This window comes from Engraulis encrasicolus, chromosome 13, assembly GCF_034702125.1.
Source record: "Engraulis encrasicolus isolate BLACKSEA-1 chromosome 13, IST_EnEncr_1.0, whole genome shotgun sequence".
NCBI lineage: Eukaryota > Metazoa > Chordata > Actinopteri > Clupeiformes > Engraulidae > Engraulis > Engraulis encrasicolus.
The window spans coordinates 27,408,536-27,430,701 of NC_085869.1; the positions used below are offsets into that span (position 1 = coordinate 27,408,536).

At 42.5% G+C, this 22,166-nt stretch overlaps 1 protein-coding gene across 2 annotated transcripts; it reads right to left on the reverse strand.

The window, feature by feature from the left end:
• Positions 1-782: 782 nt before the first annotated feature.
• Positions 783-21,191, reverse strand: LOC134460950 (NXPE family member 3-like). Of its 2 annotated transcripts, none has more exons than XM_063213599.1 (6): positions 21,128-21,191; positions 14,137-14,330; positions 4,154-4,983; positions 3,001-3,068; positions 1,786-1,989; positions 783-1,453 (listed from the first exon to the last, which is right to left on the reverse strand). In XM_063213599.1, the coding sequence occupies exons 2-6, from the start codon at positions 14,227-14,229 to the stop codon at positions 900-902; spliced, it is 1,749 nt and encodes a 582-aa protein (XP_063069669.1). In that variant the 5' UTR covers positions 14,230-14,330; positions 21,128-21,191; the 3' UTR covers positions 783-899. The 2 variants fall into 2 exon arrangements, with proteins under 2 accessions (XP_063069669.1, XP_063069668.1); XM_063213598.1 differs by lacking the exon at positions 21,128-21,191 and adding an exon at positions 19,633-19,815.
• Between the last annotated feature and the right edge of the window lie 975 nt (positions 21,192-22,166).

Consider the following 22,166-nt stretch of genomic DNA (forward strand, 5'->3'; position numbering starts at 1 on the left):
AGAATACGATTTTCACGTAGTTTCTTACACAATAAAGTAGGCCTACATGACTTCTTACATTTTGTCCACATTTTACATTTCTTTCTACCCACGTACCGTGCCTACATATTTCTCCTCTCATCTACTGTCTCCACTCTGCTGCTCAGTCAATCGAATTTGCATTCCCTTCCCATAGTAAAAAATGTGAAAATATCTCCTTGTAGCTGGTGGGCACTAGCCTGGTCCTGCCCATCCCATAATACTACCATTTCGGAGCCAAGTCTCTTGGCGGAAGTACGTAGGATGGTGCGCAAGGCTAGGTGGGCACTGTACGATTTCAATCCGATTTTGACCAAACTGATTTCTAAAGATCAGGCATGACAAGGAAGTCTTTTAATATGGCATAGCGACCTGTGATTTGTCGACTGAAATGTTTTACTTCCCAAGCTTTTCCAAATTAAAGCCCACTTGAAATGTTCACAAATATTTGGGGCCCACCTCTGACCCAATAAACAATAACATTTAAATAAATAGTTAACAGCAACACACAAAAATATTTTGAGCTTAGAAATGATTTCAAGGCCCACTACAGGGTCCATCAGTCACACAGTTTTAGAATCACTGTTCTGCCGTATGTTGTCAGTCGTTGATGTTTTTTAACAGACGGTTGTGCATGTGAGGTTTACAGTATGTTGCTGGATGGGAGTCAACGTGATCATTGAGGGAATTGAAAAACTGAGCACCTCTGTAATGTCATTTCCTACATTCTAAGAAATATTTAAATATTCTCACAAGACACAAACAATAAATACAACATTTATTATCATTATCATTGTATTTTTTCACTAGAGTATTTAACCCGCCCCGTCCCGTAAGCGCGCGAAGACACTTCAATCAAAATGTACAGTACCCTCCAAACTTCACCCCTTTTGTTTGACTGGGCAAACGTGAGACAGGATGATGTCCACCATATTGCTGATGATCTCCTTGGCCGGGTGCAGGAGGCGAGGTTGGGTGGGGTGCGCCAGTGTCATGTCCCAGGCGTCTAGTAGCACCACCCCCCGCATGCCACGCAACATGGCCCTCAGCACTGTGTCCAGCTGCAGGGAATACCAGTCGCTGTTGTACAGGCTGTAGTTCGGGTCAGTGGCCTGAGGATTTGCTGTGCGCACCACCACCAGTGTGCCTGGTGCCCGGTCCAGCAGTCTGGCCACAGCACGTCGGACGTGGCGCAGTCGCCGGATATACACCTCAACGGGAAAGGTACTGAAGTGAGACCAGAGGCTCAGAGCCACAATGGTGTCCCGGCCCCCACGCAGCGCGTCTATGCGATTGGCCACATATTCTATCTCGCTGGACTGCAAGGTGTTAAAGCGGATGGGAGGGCCGTGGGAGTGGAACGTCAACAGGATGTTGTTGGCACTGTCTACCGCCAGAAAAGGACCCACGTTCTTTTGGCTGCGCAGGCTGAACTCTGTCGGGGTTAGAGATTCAAGGAGGAGGAAGAGGAGAAGAATGATCATGTGAAAAAGATGGACGACACACAAAAAGAGAGAAGAGGAGAGAGAGAGAGAGAGAGAGAGAGAGAGAGAGAGAGAGAGAGAGAGAGAAATAGAGAGAGAAATAGAGAGAGAAATAGAGTGAGGCAGAGAAGACCAGGAAGATGTATAAAAAAGAGAAGGGAAGAAAAATAGTACAAGACAAACCTGAATGATCTATTACACAATATTTCATATTTTTTATATCCATTTTTTACATATCAGCAAAAATACATTTTTTTTTTGCAAAACAGGATGAAGTTCAGACCTGGGACAAAGGCTGTGAGGTACTCAAACCACTGTCGGGCAGTAGAGTCTCCAAACATGTAAACAAGTTTTCCCTTTAGGCACTTTTTGATGGCAGGAGCATTGTTGAAGTGTTTGATGGGCTCCCCAGATAGAGTCCTCCAGGAGCCTTGGTGGTAATACCCAGATGGCACAAACTTTGCCTGGTCCTGCACCAAAGACTGGCCTGTGGAGAAGCACTTGAGTTAGAGATACTACATGGATAGACATACTTAGGTCCACACACACACACACACACACACACACACACACACACACACACACACACACATACACACAAACACACACACACAAACACACACACACACACGCTATCTCTTTCTCTCTCTCTCTCTCTCTCTCTATCTGTCTCTGTGTCTCTCTCTCACACACACACACACACACACACACACACACACACACACACACTTTCACTCTTGCATTCTATAGTCCCATTTCCCACTTGTACCTTTTCTCTGCACGTTTTACCTATCCTCATCTAGTTATGCTTCATCTCGACCTGGAGCCACACGCACGCACACACGCATGCATGCACGCACGCTCACACGGATGCATTCACGCACGCACGCATACACACATTAACCCATTGTTGCTTGATATTGCAGTGCGCAACATTGGCCCTGGCCCTGGAGCTGCATTACGCAACATTCAGGCTCATGAGATTTGAGACAACTTTATTAAAATTCTTTGTTTGTTTGAGATGAATGAACACATTCTAATGAAATATAAGGGTCTCAGCATTTAAATGCAACTAATTGCATGTTTTTATGTGCTTCAGAGGCTGAGTCTGAGATATTTAGGTTAATATATAAATTAAAACATTACAAAATTATTTCATTCGACACACTTGTACCTGATAGGCACATATGAAGGACATTTTAATGTGTTTTATTTCAAGTAGGCTATATATGTTTTTATAAAGTCGAATTTTCAAAGGTAATCACATTCACATGTGTTCATTATAATTCTACACCAGTAGCCTCTTTATGTGTATAGTCCCATTCATTTTGCTGAAAAAAACCTCATCATCAAAACATTTCTGACTAGACAACATAATGGCATTACCAAGTCAGATTAAGACCTAGTCGTTACTAGTTTGGTGATAATGGGGTTATAAACATATGGCTCTATGCAATTCATGTTTTTTTCCTTGTTTGGAAGTGCACTTCCTCCTTACCCTTTTCTGCAGGTAGAATGGTTATGTTATCCATCCCCTGTGCCTTAACAGGAACTTGGATGGTCGAACTGTTACAGAAGAAAACAACATTCATTGTTTCACCTTCGCCCAAACATTTCCCTCTAAAAAAGGTAAGGATACACTAGCATAGCATAGTATTTGCATAGTTACCTCCGCCAAGGAGGTTATGTTTTCGCTCGCACTGGTTTGTCTGTATGTCTGTTTGTTTGCTTGTCTGTCTGTAAGCAGGATAACTCAAAAAGTTATGGAATGGATTTGGATGAAACTTTGTGGAGTTGTTGGAAATGACAAAAGGTGGTTGTTCTGGTGGTGATCCGGATCCAGGATTTTTTTAAAAAAAGATTCTTTACCATTGCGGGATAGGGCAAATTTTGACATTCCAGTTTCTGACTCCACAAAAAGAATGCAGAAAGACTTGAAAAAAACAGGGGGTAACATAGTCAAATGTTCTATCAAACAGCTTCCTTGGCGGAGGTCTGCACTCTCTGAGTGCATTTCTAGTTTATCACTAAAATACTTTTATCAGCAGAACTTCTGCAGTGTACGATTTCTCAACCATTTCAAGGGTCAAGGGTGTCAAAGAGAAGTGGTTTTAGAGAATGCCTGAATATCTGAAGAGAATGTCAATTTTAAAACAGACATTGTGCAACCTACACATCAAGTAGGTTTTCTGTTTTAAAACAGAAATTGTGCAACCTACACAAGTGACTTTTTTGTGTCCTACTCCACAGCACACACAAACTTACAGGGGTAACAGTCACAGTGTAGGGCAGTATTGATTACCCCCACCTGACTGACTAGTCATGCTGCCTCACCAGAAAGTTAACGTTTGACAAATTTTATATCAGCCTGCTTGAGTAGCATACTGTACTTGGCCTACACTGTAACGACTATTAGACCTTGTTTTACATGATCCTGATGCACAGGGTGATGCACAGGGTCAGTTTAGAATTAGGTAAGTGGGAAATGGAATATGAAGCCAACGCCATGGTATGCAAGAGACCAGACATGGAAACACAAAATGCAAACACCCGAGGCAGACCAACAGCCAACAGAATACCCACTCAGGATTTCAGGCACATAAAAAAGTGACAAACACCAGACAAGAAAACCTCTAGCTTGGAGTGGCTACCTTGTGAAGAGCAAAGACTCATTGGGGTAGAGCAGGTTTTTCTTGTAGCCACTTTTAAAATGGTTGACACGCCTGTTGCAGCCCAAACGTTTGGGCTTGTAGCAGTACCAGGGCTCACCAGTCTGCGGGTCAGTGTAGTCACACAGTGACGCCTTCCCTGGCCCAGTGGGAAGACACATGTCACACTGGGTGGTCTCGGACAACCCACCAGATCGGAAGAGACTCTTGAAATAGACCCGGTCCGACTGCTCCTTTCTGAGGCGCCTGAGCACACCTACCCCCTCGCTGGAGTGCACCAGAGTTATCTCCACCTGTGCTGCCCCTGCCCACAGCAGCGGCAGCTCCACCTCATAAGTCCCGTTCTGCCGGTCAACCACCCGGCCCGATGCACCGGCGCCAAGCTGCACAGATCGGATCCGGGCCAGCAAGAAGTCCCCTCCGTAGCTCTTGGGCCGGCCCAGGAAGTCATGCATGTGGACCAGAACCTCCAGCTTGCCCCCAACCTGCCACGTGGTGGCCTGGCCAGAGGCATTGACAGGAGGCTGGATCACAAAGTAGCTATGGGCCGGGTCACTGCTCTGGTTGACCGGCACCTCCAGTCTCAGGGGCCCAGGCCAGGCGATGGAGTCCAGGAGAGTGCGCTGCTCTTGGGCCTCTTCCGGGGTGGGCTGCTGGCCCACGTGAGGGCAAGACTTCTGACTGTGGAGCTCTGGAGGTAAGGTGTGGAGGTAAGTTCTTGAGGTGAGGTTTGCAGAGGTATTGATGACAGAGCTGCTGTTGATACGAGGTTGAGGTGGACGTAGAGAGGACACTGGCTCAGAATTGAACCTCTGTGAAAAGGATGTAAGGGTGATTGAGGAGAGGAGGGCAAACAACAAACAAAAGGATGAGGAGATATGGGTGAAGGCTCCAGGGGGGGCACAAACGATGGCCCCAAACGTAACAAGCTTATTTTTGTCTATTTTCAAGTAAAAACACCCAGTCAGTCAAGTCAATTGTAATTGATTTAATTAATGACATTTGGGGCTTGTTTGAGGCCTAACCACCACCCCTACCTACTCTCTGATTGGAGCCCAAGATATAATATGGTACCCTTGCTGAAGAATAGAATCCTTGCTGTCTTTACTGTAAGATTGGAACGATTGTGCAAAGCACAATGGAATTTCCACGGCTAGCACTTTGCCTTTGTAGGGCAGCATTGGTGGCCTGAACTAGGGTGACCATCTGTCCGGACTTCGGCCGGACAACCACGCCCCTCTGCTATCCAACCTCCCATCCTCGCGCTGTACCCATGGCTTCAACTCGCTGAATCCCCGCCTCCGTGGAGAACACAATCAAGTCGCTTTCTAAACAGTAGGCGGAAATCAGGAAGCAGCGCTGCCATCTTACCTCAGACTAACTCAGCTGCCAACAGTTTTAGTTGTAAAACGGGATGCTTTGCGAAGGATTTTCGTTTTCCATTACACCTACCGACTCACTTTGATAAAGGAGTCCCACAAACTTAACGTTGTATCAGAGACAGTAGAGGTTACGATAGACAATCCTTCTGTTGTAGTCAATAGGTTTTACACATAGGGTGGTCATGCATGCATAGGCTAAAGCCTAATAGCCTACAATTTATTTGATTTACTGAACTCCAGGACTCAGGAGTGTTTTTATCAGCTGTGTTTTAAAATAAGAGGCAACTGCTTCTGTCAGCACTCCCCCCCGCAGCAAATGCTTTGATAACCATAGCAAGAACACAAGCTCAAAATACAGACAGAGAGCGGCCGTGCAGAAAATACTAGTTGCAAAGTTGTGAGAGCCCTAAATGCATTTAGTGGACAAACTTATTTTCACTGTGCGTTGCCAATGCATGAAAAAATAGAGGAGGCAGACGGCAGTAGACAATAATATTGCCCTTAATATATAACATTCATAGAGTCCGTGAATGTAGTTCACGTAGACTAGACTATGGGCCGCAAATAACACAAATTGCATGCATATTTCCCCGATATACAGTAAGTACAGCAATACAGTTGATTTGCTGTGCGAAGTCTGGAGTAAAGTCTGGAATAACATGGCGGCCGCAGCTTTCGGATGGCCGACTGTCAGTCTAGTTTGTGTCAATGATGTTGCCTCGCATCTCGAGGCCATAAGAACAAGGCATGGAGGAGAGGAAAGTCAAAGAGAGGGACACACGGACGTCATAAACAGGTCGTAAAAACGGACCGACGGCCACCCTAGTCTGAACACGATAAATTTGTGACTGGGAGCAAGTCACTTAATCCCCCTTCAGAGCCCCCACACCCACTCCCCAAACCTGTCAAGTACACCCGTGAAAAAATCCCTTACGGTATTTTCATACAAAATGGTAGCCAATACTTCTAAGGTAAGGATAGCAGTAGCCTACATTTGCACATGACTCTCAAGACTGACAGACAGACAAACCACATCCTGTCCTACATACAGTCATCTCAGTCAGTGTCACACCACACATCTTTCTCTGACGTCAAAATGCTGTCTAGTTTTGTCTGTGGTTGAAGCTCTCATCTGAACTCGTGCGGTGATACTGCATTTCACTAGGTCATAGCAAGCAGGCACACAATGCACAAGTCTCAGACCCCTGGGTCTTATGTTTGACACCCCTGCCCTAGACTCTGTTAACCCGACAACTTGCACACTTCAAATAAACATAGGTCTACTTAGTCTTATTCAAAGATCAAATTTTCAACCCTCAATTGTGTAGTTGTCCATGACAACCCCATATTGTGACTAGTGATGAAATGCCTTCCATTGTAGACACAGCCAAGTGTAACTTTTACAAACTATTATGAGGGAGATTGAGATGAGAGAGAAGGCTGGCCTGAGTGAGAATAGCAACTCAGAACTCGGAAGACATTGGATTAAGGATTTTCAGTGACTGGTACAATAATTGCATTGCCCTGTTCTTCAAATTGACTCTCATTTTGGTTCTGCTATAATCTATGGGGACTTCATGGACATGGATGCTATGTCCATAAACTGTTTTATACCGTCTAGGGTGTATATACACAATTTCTGATCAAATCACAAGAAACCCAGCCCAGCCCAGCCCCTTAACTATCTAACCTAGCGTCCGTTTTCCATTACACCTACCGACTCACTTCGATAAAGGAGTCCCACAAACTTAACGTTGTATCAGAGACAGTAGAGGTTATGATAGACAATCCTTCCGTTGTAGTCAATAGGCTTTACACATAGGGTGGTCATGCATGCATAGGCTAAAGCCTAATAGCCTACAATTTATTTGATTTACTGAACTCCAGGACTCAGGAGTGTTTTTATCAGCGGTGTTTTAAAATGAGAGGCAACTGCTTCTGTCAGCACACCCCCTGCAAACGCCATAACCATAGCAACAACACGAGCTCAAAATACAGACAGAGAGCGCCCGTGCAGAAAACACTAGTTCCAAAGTTGTGAGAGCCCTAAGACATTTAGGGCGGAATTCTCCCGTCTCCACTTAAGTCGGTTTTACGCGCGCATATTTTACGCGGTCTTATCTTGCGTGTATTCTCCCCTCTGGAATGTCACCACACCCCTCGCGCTTAACTCAGAAAAACAGCGCGTAGCCCAACATAGGCGTGATATATGCTAAATGGGGGGATGAGTCTCCGCCAAGTTCATCAGTTGTGGCTACAAAGAAACTATGGAGCATGGATTTTCAGATCAACCATGTGAAAACCTCGGTAGTCCATTGACATCCAACACTGAACTTTAACTTTGAATTTAAAACCACGTGCCAAAAGTCCTCTTGCAAAAGCGTTTCAAAATCTAACCTCCGCTCCTTTTCACAAACACAAGGCAAGTATTGGAGGTGAGATAATGAGATGGAAACGCGATGTGTCCCTTTGGTGGGAACTCAGCTGAGCGTTTTGGTGCGCAACAGGTTGATTGAAATAATAAACATGATTAAACGTTTTGTTAAAAATGGAGTTTGGCGTGTTGCCTGGACAATTCCGGAAATCAAAAAGTGATTTAAAATGCTGATCATTCCCACAGTTAAACAAACACATAGTAGGCCTATTTGCTGACTTTTAAAAGTGTTTCTCCGCTTCTCTGTACAGCAACGTGACATTAAAATAATTGGAAATATGTGGATCTCAGCTGTCCGTCAGCATATTACACTTAGGCTACATGCATGCTGAAGAATGAACAAGGAAATCGATCGTCATGAAAAAACGGAGACTTTATATTCTGTCGCAGACATGGGAATTAATTGGACATGGGCATGCAATGCCAAGCCAGGACTTAAACGCGCAGCTGATGGGGTGTAATAGAGACCAGAAGCGAAATGCCAAAGACATGCTCTGATATGTAGGCCTACCTTTTACGTTTAGCTGTAATGACATTCAGGAAATATTTTCTGCCTTACAAAAACAGATAGGACAACCTGTAGCCTACCTCAGTATGTGGTGGTTTTGTATGTCGGGCATCAGTTCAGAAAGTTTAATAGGTTACATGCACATATGCACGAGTTCCAATAAATCACAGAAGTGGAGGTGTTGAAATAAAAATCCTTTACTTCGTGGCTACAACATAGTAAAAATGGTGACGGTTGTTTTTGAATAGGCATACTTTGGGTGACTGTTAGGACGACTGGAACAGCGGTCTTTAGTCTGATGTGCCTTGTCAATTTAGCCTAGTTGTGCATGGTGCAACCTGCAAGGAGGTGTTTTTGATTTGGTTACCGTCCGTGGAGACAACATCATGATCCTCATACTGATCAATTAATTACCTGCCTTTGTTTGTAAGTTCACCGATATGAGAACATGCTCTGGGCAGCTGGTCATATTTTGTCACAATTAATGTAGGATGTTTATGTGGAACTGTGAATGAATTTCGATTTGTACTCACGCTGATGGTAAGGAACATCAACAAAGCATACCGTGTAACATGTTCAAAATGCGAGCCAAGCGAGCATCAAATGCAATATTACATTTTACCTCATAGTGGCGCTTGACCTTACTACAGCCCTTTGATGCACGTAAAGGCAAACGCGCGTAAGTGCACGGGAGAATACGCTTAGGATTCATTTACATGCGAAACTCCCTGATTTTGGCCTGGCCCCACCCAAAGTGCGCAACTGGTAAAATTCTGCATAAAAACCCCGCTTTATCACAGACTTGAGTAACCACGGAGGCGCTGTTGCACGCTTTTTTGACTTACTGTAAGTGGGTGGGAGAATTCCGCCCTTAGTGGACAAACTTGCACTAGGCTATGCGTTGCCAATGCATGAAAAAATGGAGGAGACAGACGGCAGTAGACCATAATATAGGTTGACCAGACGTCCTCTTTTTCCCGGACATGTCCTACTTTTGAGTTGAGACCTAAAAAATGTCCGGGGGGAATTTCAGAAATGTCCAGGATTTTGTTGGACTGCCTGAAATATAGACCCATTTCATCTGCACAGTCATTTTCACTCCGTTCCATTTGACTCCACTCCAGGTTTCTCTCTACCATTCGCAAATTAGTAACGCCCTTCTCATCAAATCTAGCCACTTCGCACCGTGTGTCCGAAAGCAACCGTATCTCACTCATTTCGTGAAGTATTCACGAAAAAAATAGAGTCATTTTCGTGGTGCATTCACGCTATTGCCCGCCTTTCGTAAAGTCTTCACGAAAATAATAGATTAATTTTCACGCTGCCTATTCACTTGAATTGCCCCCTAGCGACCCACTAGTTTGATGCCCTTTCGGTAGCCTACCGTCACATGGTAATCAAACATTTCAAACAAGCAATTTAGGGTTAGGTTTAGGGTCAAGGTTAGGGTTAAGGTTAGGGTTAGGGTTAGGTTTAGGGTTAAGGTTAAGGTTAAGGTTATGGTTGTATGACATAAGGCGTAAGTACCGAAAGGGCGTCGAATTAGCGAGTCCCGAGTCAGCGCCCACTCCCCGCCCCTGCAGACGCTTGGATAACCATAGCAGCAGTTGGGCAATTCAAATGAATAGGCAGCGTTTCGTTGCCCAACCACGAAAAACGGGCAATAACGTGAATGCACCACGAAAATTAAAGTTATTTTTTCGTGAATACTTCACGAAATGACAGAGATAGGGCTCTGCCACTACAAGTAGCCTACTTAGCAAGTAAATTGTGAGGTGTCTTATAAACATATAAGCCTAAAATGTAGCCTAATAGCACTTCATTATCAATTCAGTTGAAAACCACAAATGTTGTGTTTTTTATATTTAGTTTCCAATGTTATATAGCCTAATGCCATTCATCTTTGTGGGGAATGGCTGAGATGGGCCTACATGATGGTGAATCTATTTTTAAAAACCTAATGCAGAAATTGGAATAGGCCTATGAAATTGAGCTACATTGTTATGCTGCTGAGCTACTCCAATATTGGAGCAGCTCAGCAGCATAACAATGCAGCTCAATTTCTATAATAGGTGTTAGGCCTACTATCTAGGATTGTAACAAAGGCACACTCTGCATCATATGACACACAAATTATGTGATAGGCCTATAGGCCGAACTGAAGAGATTTAAATTGTCATTTATAGTAGACAAATGAATGTGCATGGCAAAAAATTCTAGTGGCTTTTAAACAAATTACCATTTTGGATGCGTTGATACCGATACTTTATAGGCCTCCTATCCTGCCTGGCCTCATACCCATTTTTATACCTGTAGATACACAGATACACCGATGACTCCCCCCCCCAAAAAAAGTGTCCTCCTTTTCATAAACCCAAATCTGGTCACCCTACAATAATATAGCCCTTAATATTTAACATTCATAGAGTCAGTGAATGTAGTTCACGTAGACTAGGCTATGGACGGCAGCAAATAACACAAATTGCATGCATATTTCCACGACATAAGTACAGCAATACAGTTAATTTGCTGGGCGAAGTCAGGAGTAAAATCTGGAGTAACATGGCGGCCGCAGCTTTAGGAAACACGGCCGACTGTCAGTCTACTTTGTGTCAATGATGTTGCCTCGCATCTCGAGGCCATTAACAAAAGGCCAAGAGGAGAGGAAAGATAAACAGAGGGACACACGGACGTCGTAAACAGGTCGTAAAAGTGGACCGATAGCCACCCTAGTCTGAACATGATAAATTTGTGACAGGGAGCAAGTCACTTAATCCCCTTTCAGAGCCCCCACACCCGGCAAGTACACCCGTGAAAAAATCCCTTACGGTATTTTCATACAAAATGGTAGCCAATACTTCTAAGGTAAGGACAGCAGTAGCCTACATTTGCACATGACTCTCAAGACTGAGAGACAGACAAACCACATCCTGTCCTACATACAGTCATCTCAGTCAGTGTCACACCACACATCTTTCTCTGACGTCAAAATGCTGTCTAGTTTTGTCTGTGGTTGAAGCTCTCATCTGAACTCGTGCGGTGATACTGCATTTCACTAGGTCATAGCAAGCAGGCACACAATGCACAGGCTTAAAGTCTCAGATGACATGTCATGGCAAGACCAACAATTAGGCCAACATTTCATTTTGCAGACACTTTTGTCCAAAGCCTCAGATAACAGTAGTCTAACAGGCAATTAAGTTTCTATCTTTTTGTAACGTATGAAGGCAGCAACCTATGTCTCTGCATATGATAATAATCTCAAAGACATCTCATACACCTGAGACATCTCCCACAGTCTCACACCACCACAGCGTTTTCTCTCTTGCTGAAATATTGAAGTGTTATGTCTTTTTCCCAAGGTGCTGTGGTCTAAACGTTCAGCTTAATGGGCAGATGTGGGGAAATCTTCCTTCTTTTAGCCATGTAGATATGTACTCATGGAAAGCACATAAGCACATGGCCACAGCACTACACAACACCATGTGCCCCATGACAAAATGTTGACATGACTTCACCTTACCCTATCTGCTTAAAGGTGCACTGTGTAGGATGGTGGCCAGAGTAGGTATTGCAACTACAGGTACCTCCGCTGATCATTGAAACTGTGCTGCCGATTGCCAAATGTGATCTTTTCATGCTGCCCCCACGCTCTGGAACAGTCTACCTCCCAACATACGCCAGGCCCCCACACTGGCTACGTTCAAGAAGCACCTTAAATCATATATATTCACAGAGGCATATGGACTTAAAGGTAGACTGTGCAGGAAATGGTCAATATAAGTACTGCAACTACGCTGCTCCTTGAAACTGGGGTGACTATTGGCAAATTTGATCTTTACATGAAAGTTTACTGAGTAATAAACAAATATTTTCTAGTATGGTCCAAGTACAGTCATTTTTGCAGCTAAAAATGGCTATTTTTGGAAATTCAAAATGGCGGACCATGGAGAAGATCCCCCTTTTCATGTATGAAAAGTGAAAATGTCCAAATCATAATGAATATTTAGAAATCGATGGTGGTGGTAAATATACATGAAAAAGGTAACATTAGTGAATGGGCAGCATGAATTTTGGAAATAAACAACTAAAAATCCCACACAGTGTCCCTTTAAGCTACACTGGCCCTCACAACATTACCTTGCCTTCCTTCAGTGTCCGTGTGCCAGGGTTTGAAGGGCAAGTCAGCAGTTCTTATCAGTTCTCATGGCAGGGAAGCAGGGTTGCCAGATTAGGCTGATGATTTCCAGCCCAAAAAATGCTCAAAACCCGCCTGGAAGCACTAAATCCCGCCCAATTATATTGATATCTATGGCAAAAATTGGGCGGGATTTTCTGCTAAATGCCATTTTTACCCACACACCGCCATCCTAAGCAGCCCAATTGGGCGGGAAACAGCCCAATCTGGCAACACCGCAGGGAAGTGCCAAAGGAGGTGCTTCCCTGAATTGCTACAGTGTCGTAAAAAATGTCTTCTCGCACTAGGAATTTTTTTCACCTAATAGTGACAGCAGTCGTTCCGGTCATTTCATTGATGGTCTTTGTTCGCTTTTTATTTAGTCATATTAAGGAACAGTCGTGCACTTATTGATTTTACACCTCCCCTTGATTGATTGAAATAGTTGCATTTTACCTTTCTCGTGTTCTACCAGCTGTTCTCGAAGTGTGTGACATTGCTTTTTAGCATGTATCATCTAACCAGGTGGTACATGCATGCAGAGAAGTAATATCACAAGAATGATAGAATGAAGTGAATGAAATAAAGTAGTTAGCTCGAGGGGATGTTTAAAATGAGCGTATTTCCACAAATGGTGAGCTTTTCCTTTGAATATCAGCAACTGACTTTAAGTGTTGCCTACAGTGTCTCAGTAGCTTGTTTGTATGGATGAGCCTGCCAGTGGGCCCGTCACTCTGCTGAAAAGACTCAACTACACCATAGCAACATTGCCATGTCATTACAGAGTTATCTGGATGTGGATGACAGTGGCTATATCAGGAGCATTTACTGTAAATGGTGACCAAAAACACATTTGTCCTCAAGTATCAAAACAGACAACTGCAACAAAATGTTGTAATGGGCTAAAGATTTACTTCTTACTTTGACATTCTTAGTTAAGATTTTACTCAACAAGTTTGGGGCCAGTTTGAAACATCTGGCAAGCTACATCCGATGTTTGACACCCCTGCCCTAGACTCTGTTAACCCGACAACTTGCACACTTCAAATAAACATAGGTCTACTTAGTCTTATTCAAAGATCAAATTTTCAACCCTCAATTGTGTAGTTGTCCATGACAACCCCATATTGTGACTAGTGATGAAATGCCTTCCATTGTAGACACAGCCAAGTGTAACTTTTACAAACTATTATGAGGGAGATTGAGATGAGAGAGAAGGCTGGCCTGAGTGAGAATAGCAACCTATTCCTCCAGAACTCGGAAGACATTGGATTAAGGATTTTCAGTGACTGGTACAATAATTGCATTGCCCTGTTCTTCAAATTGACTCTCATTTTGGTTCTGGTTTGAGTCTATCGGGATTTCATGGATGCTATGTCCATAAACTGTTTTATACCGTCTAGGGTGTATATACACAATTTCTGATCAAATCACAAGAAACCATGTGTGCTTAACATAGCTCACCTCCAGGAAGTGAATGTTGTGTAGGATGAGGAAGACCCCTGTGATCATAAGGAAGAAGAAGAAAGGCGAGTATCTGAACAGGGTTCCCCCCATGGCGGCATCAATAGTCTGCCACCCTGCCCACGGAGTGTCTCATCCTGTCCACATCACGACTCCAGGACATGCTGAAGACCTCTCCTCGCCACTCTCTCTTCCTGTCAGCAACAGTTCGTCATTACAGTGGGAATAACCTTGGTGTAAATATCATTATATTTTGTATCACAACCATATTGAAGAAAAGCTATATTGAGCAGCACATCCTATGATCCCAGGGTTAGTGTATCGCCGGATCAGATCTGAACCAGATCTAGATCAGAACCCTGAGTTATTATAGGGAGTATAACAGAGTTATTTTTTCAGCGTTTTAATGTGCATGGGCAGTGCATTTACAATCAAAACAATGCAGATACAGATACGCTCTAATGTTAACCAGCCCTTAGCCATGCCCAATAGATCCAATTTTCTTATCTTCTGACCCATCACTGATCAGGGTGTCATTTTTTTGTGAGATAGTAATTTACTGTAGCTTTGGGGCTTTTCAGGTTCATCATTGCCTGTCCATACCATAGTATTGACTCAGGAAATGTATAGCATGAATTCATTATTTTATGTTATCCAATCTATGCCTTCCAGTTACTGCGGAAGGAAAAAATGTTGGTCAATGTAATCAAGAACTGACAAGCAGTCTAACACATAGCTTTGGGTGAAATTTTGACAACTCGTCTTTGCATAATTGTTTTAAAATCAGCTACAGTGGGATGGATGGATCGCATGCATGAGCAAAAATAAATGGTTCCAAATAGATGTCTAGACATTATCCTTCAGGGTTTGTTTGTAAAGTGCCAAAGTCATGCTTACTTTAATCATAGCTGGTCATCCATGTCCCGAGGTAAAACAGCCCCAAAGCATGAAACTCCTACGACCATGTTTCACCGGTTGACATGGCACTCTTTTTTTTAACCAAATCCAGTGTTCATTTCACAGATGTTACAGGAGGCTCTCCTTTCAAAAAGTTCAACTTTTGTAACATCTGTCCGCATAATATTTTCTCAGAAGCTTTGTATGCATTGTAAATGTGTTTTTAGCAAATTTGAGACAAGCCTTGATGTTCTCCTTGTCAGAAATGGCTTTGGCCTTGGGGGGTCATCCCTATGTTTCCCAGGTCCTATGTTCCCCACTGCTTCAAAGTAGACTGTTGCCACATGGCAAAGTGCAGGTTGCTGTTGCAACTGTGACAGGTTAGGTTTAGGGATAGTTTTGGTTAGGGCACAAATTTACAACTCAGAAACATTGCATTTCTGACAGGTTAGGGAATGGTTTTGGGAAGGACTAGAGCTGTAGTAAAACCCAGACGGTTCGGTTGGAGAGCCGGATCAAGACCTCATCCGGACAGACCGGATGGCTGTCATGCATTGATCCGCCAAAGGCGAGTCAGACGGCATTTCATTAATATGTCAACAAAATGGCAGTTACAGCGCGAGAAATTATGAAACCGGAATATATCCCTCTTTAGTTGACTACAACAGCCATTCTCTAATCTCTCTAGTACAGTGTTTCCCAACCTTTTTTGTCTCATGTACCCCCAAGCCTTTTCGTTGTACCATTACCCCATAACTCGTGTTTTACATTGCTTTTTTTCTATTACAGTGTGACTATGATACATACATTTGTTAATATTACCATTTTTTCAAGTACCCCCTGCAGTGTGCTCGCGTACCCCTAGTGGTACACGTACCCCTGGTTGGGAAACACTGCTCTAGTATGTTGTTCAGTCACGAACACTCACTGAGTAAAACGGAACCAACTCCCGAGCCCTTTTGATAGACTACGTTCTGACTCTTGTGGCCAGTCAAGTAGGGGATCCCCACTCCCAGATATGTGTGCTTCTGACTCTTATGAGGTCTACATTTCTAAATGTTAACAGTGCTCTACCAACGCTATTACATCTCAGTCTGGCTCTTAAGGAAATTATAATCTACAGATGTGACTCTGCTATCAACCACTGTGTTACAGAGTACAGGCTTTAAAGCCACTGCGGTCACTCCCCTCCTGAGTCAACAGCGGCGCCCTCGGCGACTTGGTGAGAGACGAATCCTGACTTGAGTTGTTGGTAGCAGCGAATCCCCTATGGATCGGATCACCGCTTAAGTTTCGTTTTTGCCACGAGTGTGAGAGTCGCAAGGCAACTTGGCAGCGGGGGAGCGTACCTATGAGCGTACTCAGTGTTAAAAGTTTGAGAACCACTGCTCTAAGTGTTAACCGATGTTGCCATTTAAGAAATCGTTAAACAATTTGAAATGATCTAGCAGCAGTGACCAACCTAACCAGACCATGACAATCAGATCAACTCGTGTTTTGTTTACAACGGGTTTCTTTTCAAACATTAAAAGGCTTGAAATTACTCGCCACTTTAGTGACAGTTACAATAAGACCCAAGTCATAAAAAAACGAGACATTTGGGAGCTTTGGAAGTCTATAAGTAGCTTACTAAATAGATGGGAATGACACCTCGCCTACCGAGCTAATAGTCAAATAACACAGAGCTGATATCCAGCTAGCTAGCTAACACCGAACATGCCATGTTGACAACAATCATATTATACAACCATTTAATAAGTCAGACATTGCTCAACATTTCTCTGGTTGATCAAGGAGGGCCATGTGGTTGAAAAAGAGGCCCTTTTGAACTTTGTAAGTGATAACACAATTTATTAGGAAACTTGTTTTGGTGGCTGTGGTGGTCAAATGCATCCATTCCTATGGAAGCACGTACTTGCCGCTTCAACTAAAAGGGGGCGTGTACGTTCTGAAATACAATGGTGAAGTTACACTGAACTCATGGATAGGCCTACAGGTATTGGCAGTGGCCTAATGGGCAGGGTGTTGGTCTGTCAGAGGGTTGCGGGTTTGAATTCCACCCTTACCTCTCCCTACCCATCCATGGCTGAAAGGCACCTGAAACATCCCCATAAATGTGCATCCTGGGGCAGGGCCGAATCAACGTACAGGCTAGATATGGATACAGCCTAGTGGCCCCCACCTGCCAGTTGGGCCCTAATAGGCCACAGGTGAAAAATTACGGAATTGTGACCGGATGCAATATTGAGAAATCCATCTGTTGTGTTGAGTTCAGTTGGTAGAATTGTTATCCTTAATTCTTAGCCCATAATTATGACACTGTTTATGAAAATTTGTTGCAAAATTTGCCTTCCAGGGGGCCCTCTGCAATCTGGAGCCTAGGGCCCCCAGGTAATCTTAATCCGACCCTGCCTGGGGGCTACGAGGCTCAATGGACTCACGCCAGGGGTGCGTTCCAATATGTGACCTTGCCTCCTCCACTTGTGCTTGTCTCCTCGTACCAGGAAGTAATATGTCATGATGACATCACTGACAACAGCATTATATTTCAATATCTTGCAAAAGCTCAATTGTAGAGTCTTTTTCTCATTTGCAATTGGGATGGTGAATGAAAAACAGTCCCTCAAAAGTTGTTGTGACTAGGCTGACAGCTGGGAAACTTTATCGTTTTCTCCACGGAGGAGGGGCCTGGTGGCGGGACGAGTGCAAGTGGAGGAGGCAATGTCGCATATTGCAACGCACGCCAGGATTTTTTTTTCATAACATTTCCTTGTTGAGATCTCAGAGACTCAATCTCTTTACGATCTCTGTCACTTTGCAAGTCTGTGTGTGTGTGTGTGTGTGTGTGTGTGTGTGCGTGCATAGAAATGCAGTCTAGTTTTTACTATGCTCTGCTCCTTAATGTTGATGACTCACAATGTAATGTCATGGGTTTGATATGACCTAGGCCTACTACACATTGTCAAACTGGTTCTATTCAAATTGTCTCTTGATTTGAAAGGCCTGGTAGCAGCCAGACTTGGGCAGCTGTGAAATATTACTCAGTTGTCCAAAATAATATAATTAATCACAGATACCTCCTCATTTAACAAGGGGTGCAATTACTTTTTTACACAGGCTCATGCAGGTTTTATGGCATTATTCTCTTAACAAATTAGGCCTAAATAATCACTGAAACACTGCATTTTACGTTTGCTTTGGTCATCCTTTTTCATGTTTACATTTGTTTGGTGATCTGAAAATGTTAAGTGTGCCAAATGCGCAAAAGAGTAAAAAATCTGTTGGGGGACTAAAACATACGCACGGCACTGTACACAAACATAGCCATTTTAGCCTGTGCAATATACACTACAAGACCGCAAGTTCAACTACAGTCTGTAAGTAGTTGTAATCATGTTGCCTTAAATATTTATTATTATTATTATTGTTATGTATTTATTTTTTTATTTTTTTTGCGGGGTTTGAGGGTGGGTTGTTGATAGGGCAGCACAGGAGACAGGAGATGAGTATTATGGCAGCCCATTTCCCATCTTCAGTAACTTCATTGTATTGATGAGTCAACGTTATGAACTACAAAAGGGCCATTGTTTGTATCCTCCTCAAATCACATGGGGTTCCTATTTTTATCACTTTCCCAAGAAAAAACTTTTCAGTGGTTTACAGTCATTCATAAAGAAGGACAATGTTGCAAGTTGCTGACTTTTTGACTAGTTAGGAGAGTTCAACAACACTGTGCCACCTTAGATCAATGTGGAAACAGACACTAGTCCATAACTTTTGCAACAGGTGTCAGTGAAGCAGGAACTGTTACCTAGGTTGGTTTATTGCATGCAAGCCGTTTCCCCATGCTGTAATTCACAGTAGAGAGCTAGATATTTCAACTACATGTGCCACCCTGCATCCATTACGAACCCCCTTTTCATTTGTAACTGAATAAACATAAGAGCAGGAATTGTTAGCTAAGAATTGCTACATCCAAATGTTGAAGTGATTCCCCCAAATGATGTGATGTTGTAGCTTGCTAAAATTATTATTTTAAAATGTAGGCTAAGGTGGCACAGTGTTGTTGAACTCTCCTAACTAGTCAAAAAGTCAGCAACTTGCAACATTGTCCTTCTTTATGAATGACTGTAAACCACTGAAAAGTTTTCTCTTGGGAAAGTGGTAAAAATAGGATACAAACAATGGCCCTTTTGTAGTTCATAACTTTGACTCATCAATTATTGTTAATAATAATTGTTTAAAAAAAAAAAAAAAGGTCACCAAATGAGTGCTCAGTTCACTACTTTCATTTTATGTGAATATACCGTTTACTGTTTTATGTATCGCCATAATTCAAAGGAATAACATACAGGCTATGCATGAATGGAGATCATTGCATGTAAATACTTTATTTTACTCTACTTCCATTCTACTTTTCTATTTCTCTTCACTTTGTTCAAGTAATTGGTAAGTTTCCTAAGTAACTTTACATCTATTATTTTGCTGGTATGTACTATGACTATGTTCGTGATCCATAGATTAACATAATTCTAATATCTTCTCTTTAAATTACCCTTTGGGTGACAGATATGAGTCATCTACAGGATGATTGCTTACCTTTTACAAAGTTGTGTTGAGAATGTGCCCTTTTCTCCGAATGGATATTCAAAAAGCTAAACTCAGACTCAACTAGACAAACTAAGTTATTATAAAGTCAGAATTGCTGCTTTTGAAATCCTTAGGGGAGCAGCAGCACTGATGTTGCTCTGTGAAACTGCCCGTCACAAATGACATGCAGGCTCACATGATAGACCCCTCCCAGTCCATCAAATAACCCTAGTAAGCCAATCACTGTCAAGCAAGTCCTTATCACAAAGTCATACCACTATTAGGCAGACTTTTAGCCAATCCATGGTCATCAATGTATCCATTGCTGTGTACCATATAGTGTTATATTGTAATGCAGCTTCAAGATAGACTCCTTGTTTACTAAAGTTATGCTGAAACAAGCACACAGAATTGGCACGGTGGGTATTATGCCAAATAACTACCACATTTAGAAACAAAAACGTCTGTCAAAGTTGATGTATAATATAACCAAGGTATAATATAAACAATCTCTCTCTCTCTCTCTCTCTCTCTCTCTCTCTCTCTCTCTCTCTCTCTCTCTCTCTCTCTCTCTCTCTCTCTCTCTCTCTCTCTCTCTCTCTCCACTCAATGTCCCTTATCACCCAGGAGATACAAACTCAAATACAAACTGTTACCTGTGAACTTACTTCCTTTCTATTTTTCTGTCTGAACAGCAGTACTGTTCTAATTATCCACAACTGTCATATACCAAAATTATCCCAGTAATTCCTGTAAAGTAACGTAGTTTAGTCAATATTAGTGCAATTGTGTGTATGTTGTAAGTGGTCAATCATCTTATCTATGCAGATGACCTTGTGACCTTTAGTCCAAGTGGCAGGACTGCAACAGTTTGTTTGTATGTTTGTATATCTGTGTCTGACTATGGTTTACAATTAGGCATAATAAACCATAATAGCAAAAGTGCTGTTTAATGTGTAGAACTACGTAAATAGCATAACAGCATAACATTTTTTGTGTTCTCTTGAGGTTTTCATAAAGATACAATAGGTCACTGTATTAAAGATGACATGAATGATGATGATATGTAGCCTACACATGGAAATGGTGTTGTAAGTTACTATGGCATATTATGAACAGGCAAACACTGTAGCCCGTAAATATACATTTTTCTCCACTCAACTTCATATTAAAGTTATATCCTCTTTGGGGTGCCCATATTTATGCACATGCCCATTTTTGTTCAAATCCACATACAATTGTTTCTGGTACACCTATTGAAATTATTTCACAGCTGAAATGTTTCTATTTCCTTACAGTTTAACATATTGTGAATCGAAGTTGCTACTTAAAAAGCTCTACAAGAGATTAACAGTAGTAATGATTTCTCCAAAAAGGTGTCCAAACTGCCATAGGTATATGTCAATACTACATCCAAAATAGTGAGGACAAGACCAACCCGTACATTTAAATTATGAGGACCCCTCACCACATCAAGCCATGTGAAATATTTACAAGTACTTACTGGTAAGACATGCCATATTCCATTTGGTGTGCACTACAGGTCAGCAGTGTGGGTAATGACCCGGACATTGGAATGGTGAGGGGGTAAGGGGTCAGCCTTTGGTATTGATGCTTTTCACAAGGCTCTCTACTGGGCAAACATACAGGATATGACGCGGCCAACAGCAGCCAATGATCATGTTTACCCCTCCTCCAGCAGAGAGAGAGAAAGAGATAGAGAGAGAGAGAGAGAGAGAGAGAGAGAGAGAGAGAGAGAGAGAGAGAGAGAGAGAGAGAGAGGGAGGATGTTTGGCATCCAATATCCTTTGGACTCCTTTGTGAAATATTACCAACTCTGATACATCTCATGATACATGTAGAGGCAAAAAGGGATTTTTTTTGTGACACACACAAAGAAGTGACTCATTATCAAATTTGACCTTGACCTTTGACCTTGTGTTTAAACGGATCTGTCTGTGTGCAGGATCGACAAGGTCCAATTGATGAGAAGTGTGGTGACCATTATGGAAAAAACCCTCGTGAATGGGGTACAGAATGGGAGTAATTTGAGCTAAATGATTATTTATTTACTCCAATTCATACTCATCAATATCATGCAATTTTCCTGTGGTTGGTATTACATAAGAGGAGATATAGTCAAGTTATTTGACAATACATTGGTATCATATGCATTATCAATTTATTTGTATACTGTATATAGATATGGCCACATGAATACAATTGCATTTGTTGTATAGTAAGTTTGAATGGAATATTAATATTTTTGGACTTTTTTTAAATCAATTTTTAGGCAGCTCAATTGAAACCCATTCATTCTTCACTTGTCCACGATTGCCACATAGTAGCTGCAATACTACCCAGACAACTTCAGCCACTGACTGTTCTTAAAGGTTAAAGATTCTCTGGCCCAGAGGCTCTTGAATACATAATTCGGCCATGCATGGAAAGAAAAGTGCTCAAACATCCTGTTCAAAGCTCTTCTACACTTCAAAAGAACAGTTACTTGCTTACATTGGTGACACTTGACACTAGCTTTGAGA

Bases quoted from the DNA above. Each gene is read 5' to 3' on its own strand.
- LOC134460950 (XM_063213599.1), bottom strand. From the start codon at position 14,229: ATGGGGGGAACCCTGTTCAGATACTCGCCTTTCTTCTTCTTCCTTATG. The intron at 3,069-4,153 runs GTAGCCACTCCA...CTTCTGTAACAG, and splicing joins GAGTCTTTGCTCTTCACAAG to TTCGACCATCCAAGTTCCTG. The intron at 1,454-1,785 runs GTCTGAACTTCA...TAACCCCGACAG, and splicing joins CCTCACAGCCTTTGTCCCAG to AGTTCAGCCTGCGCAGCCAA.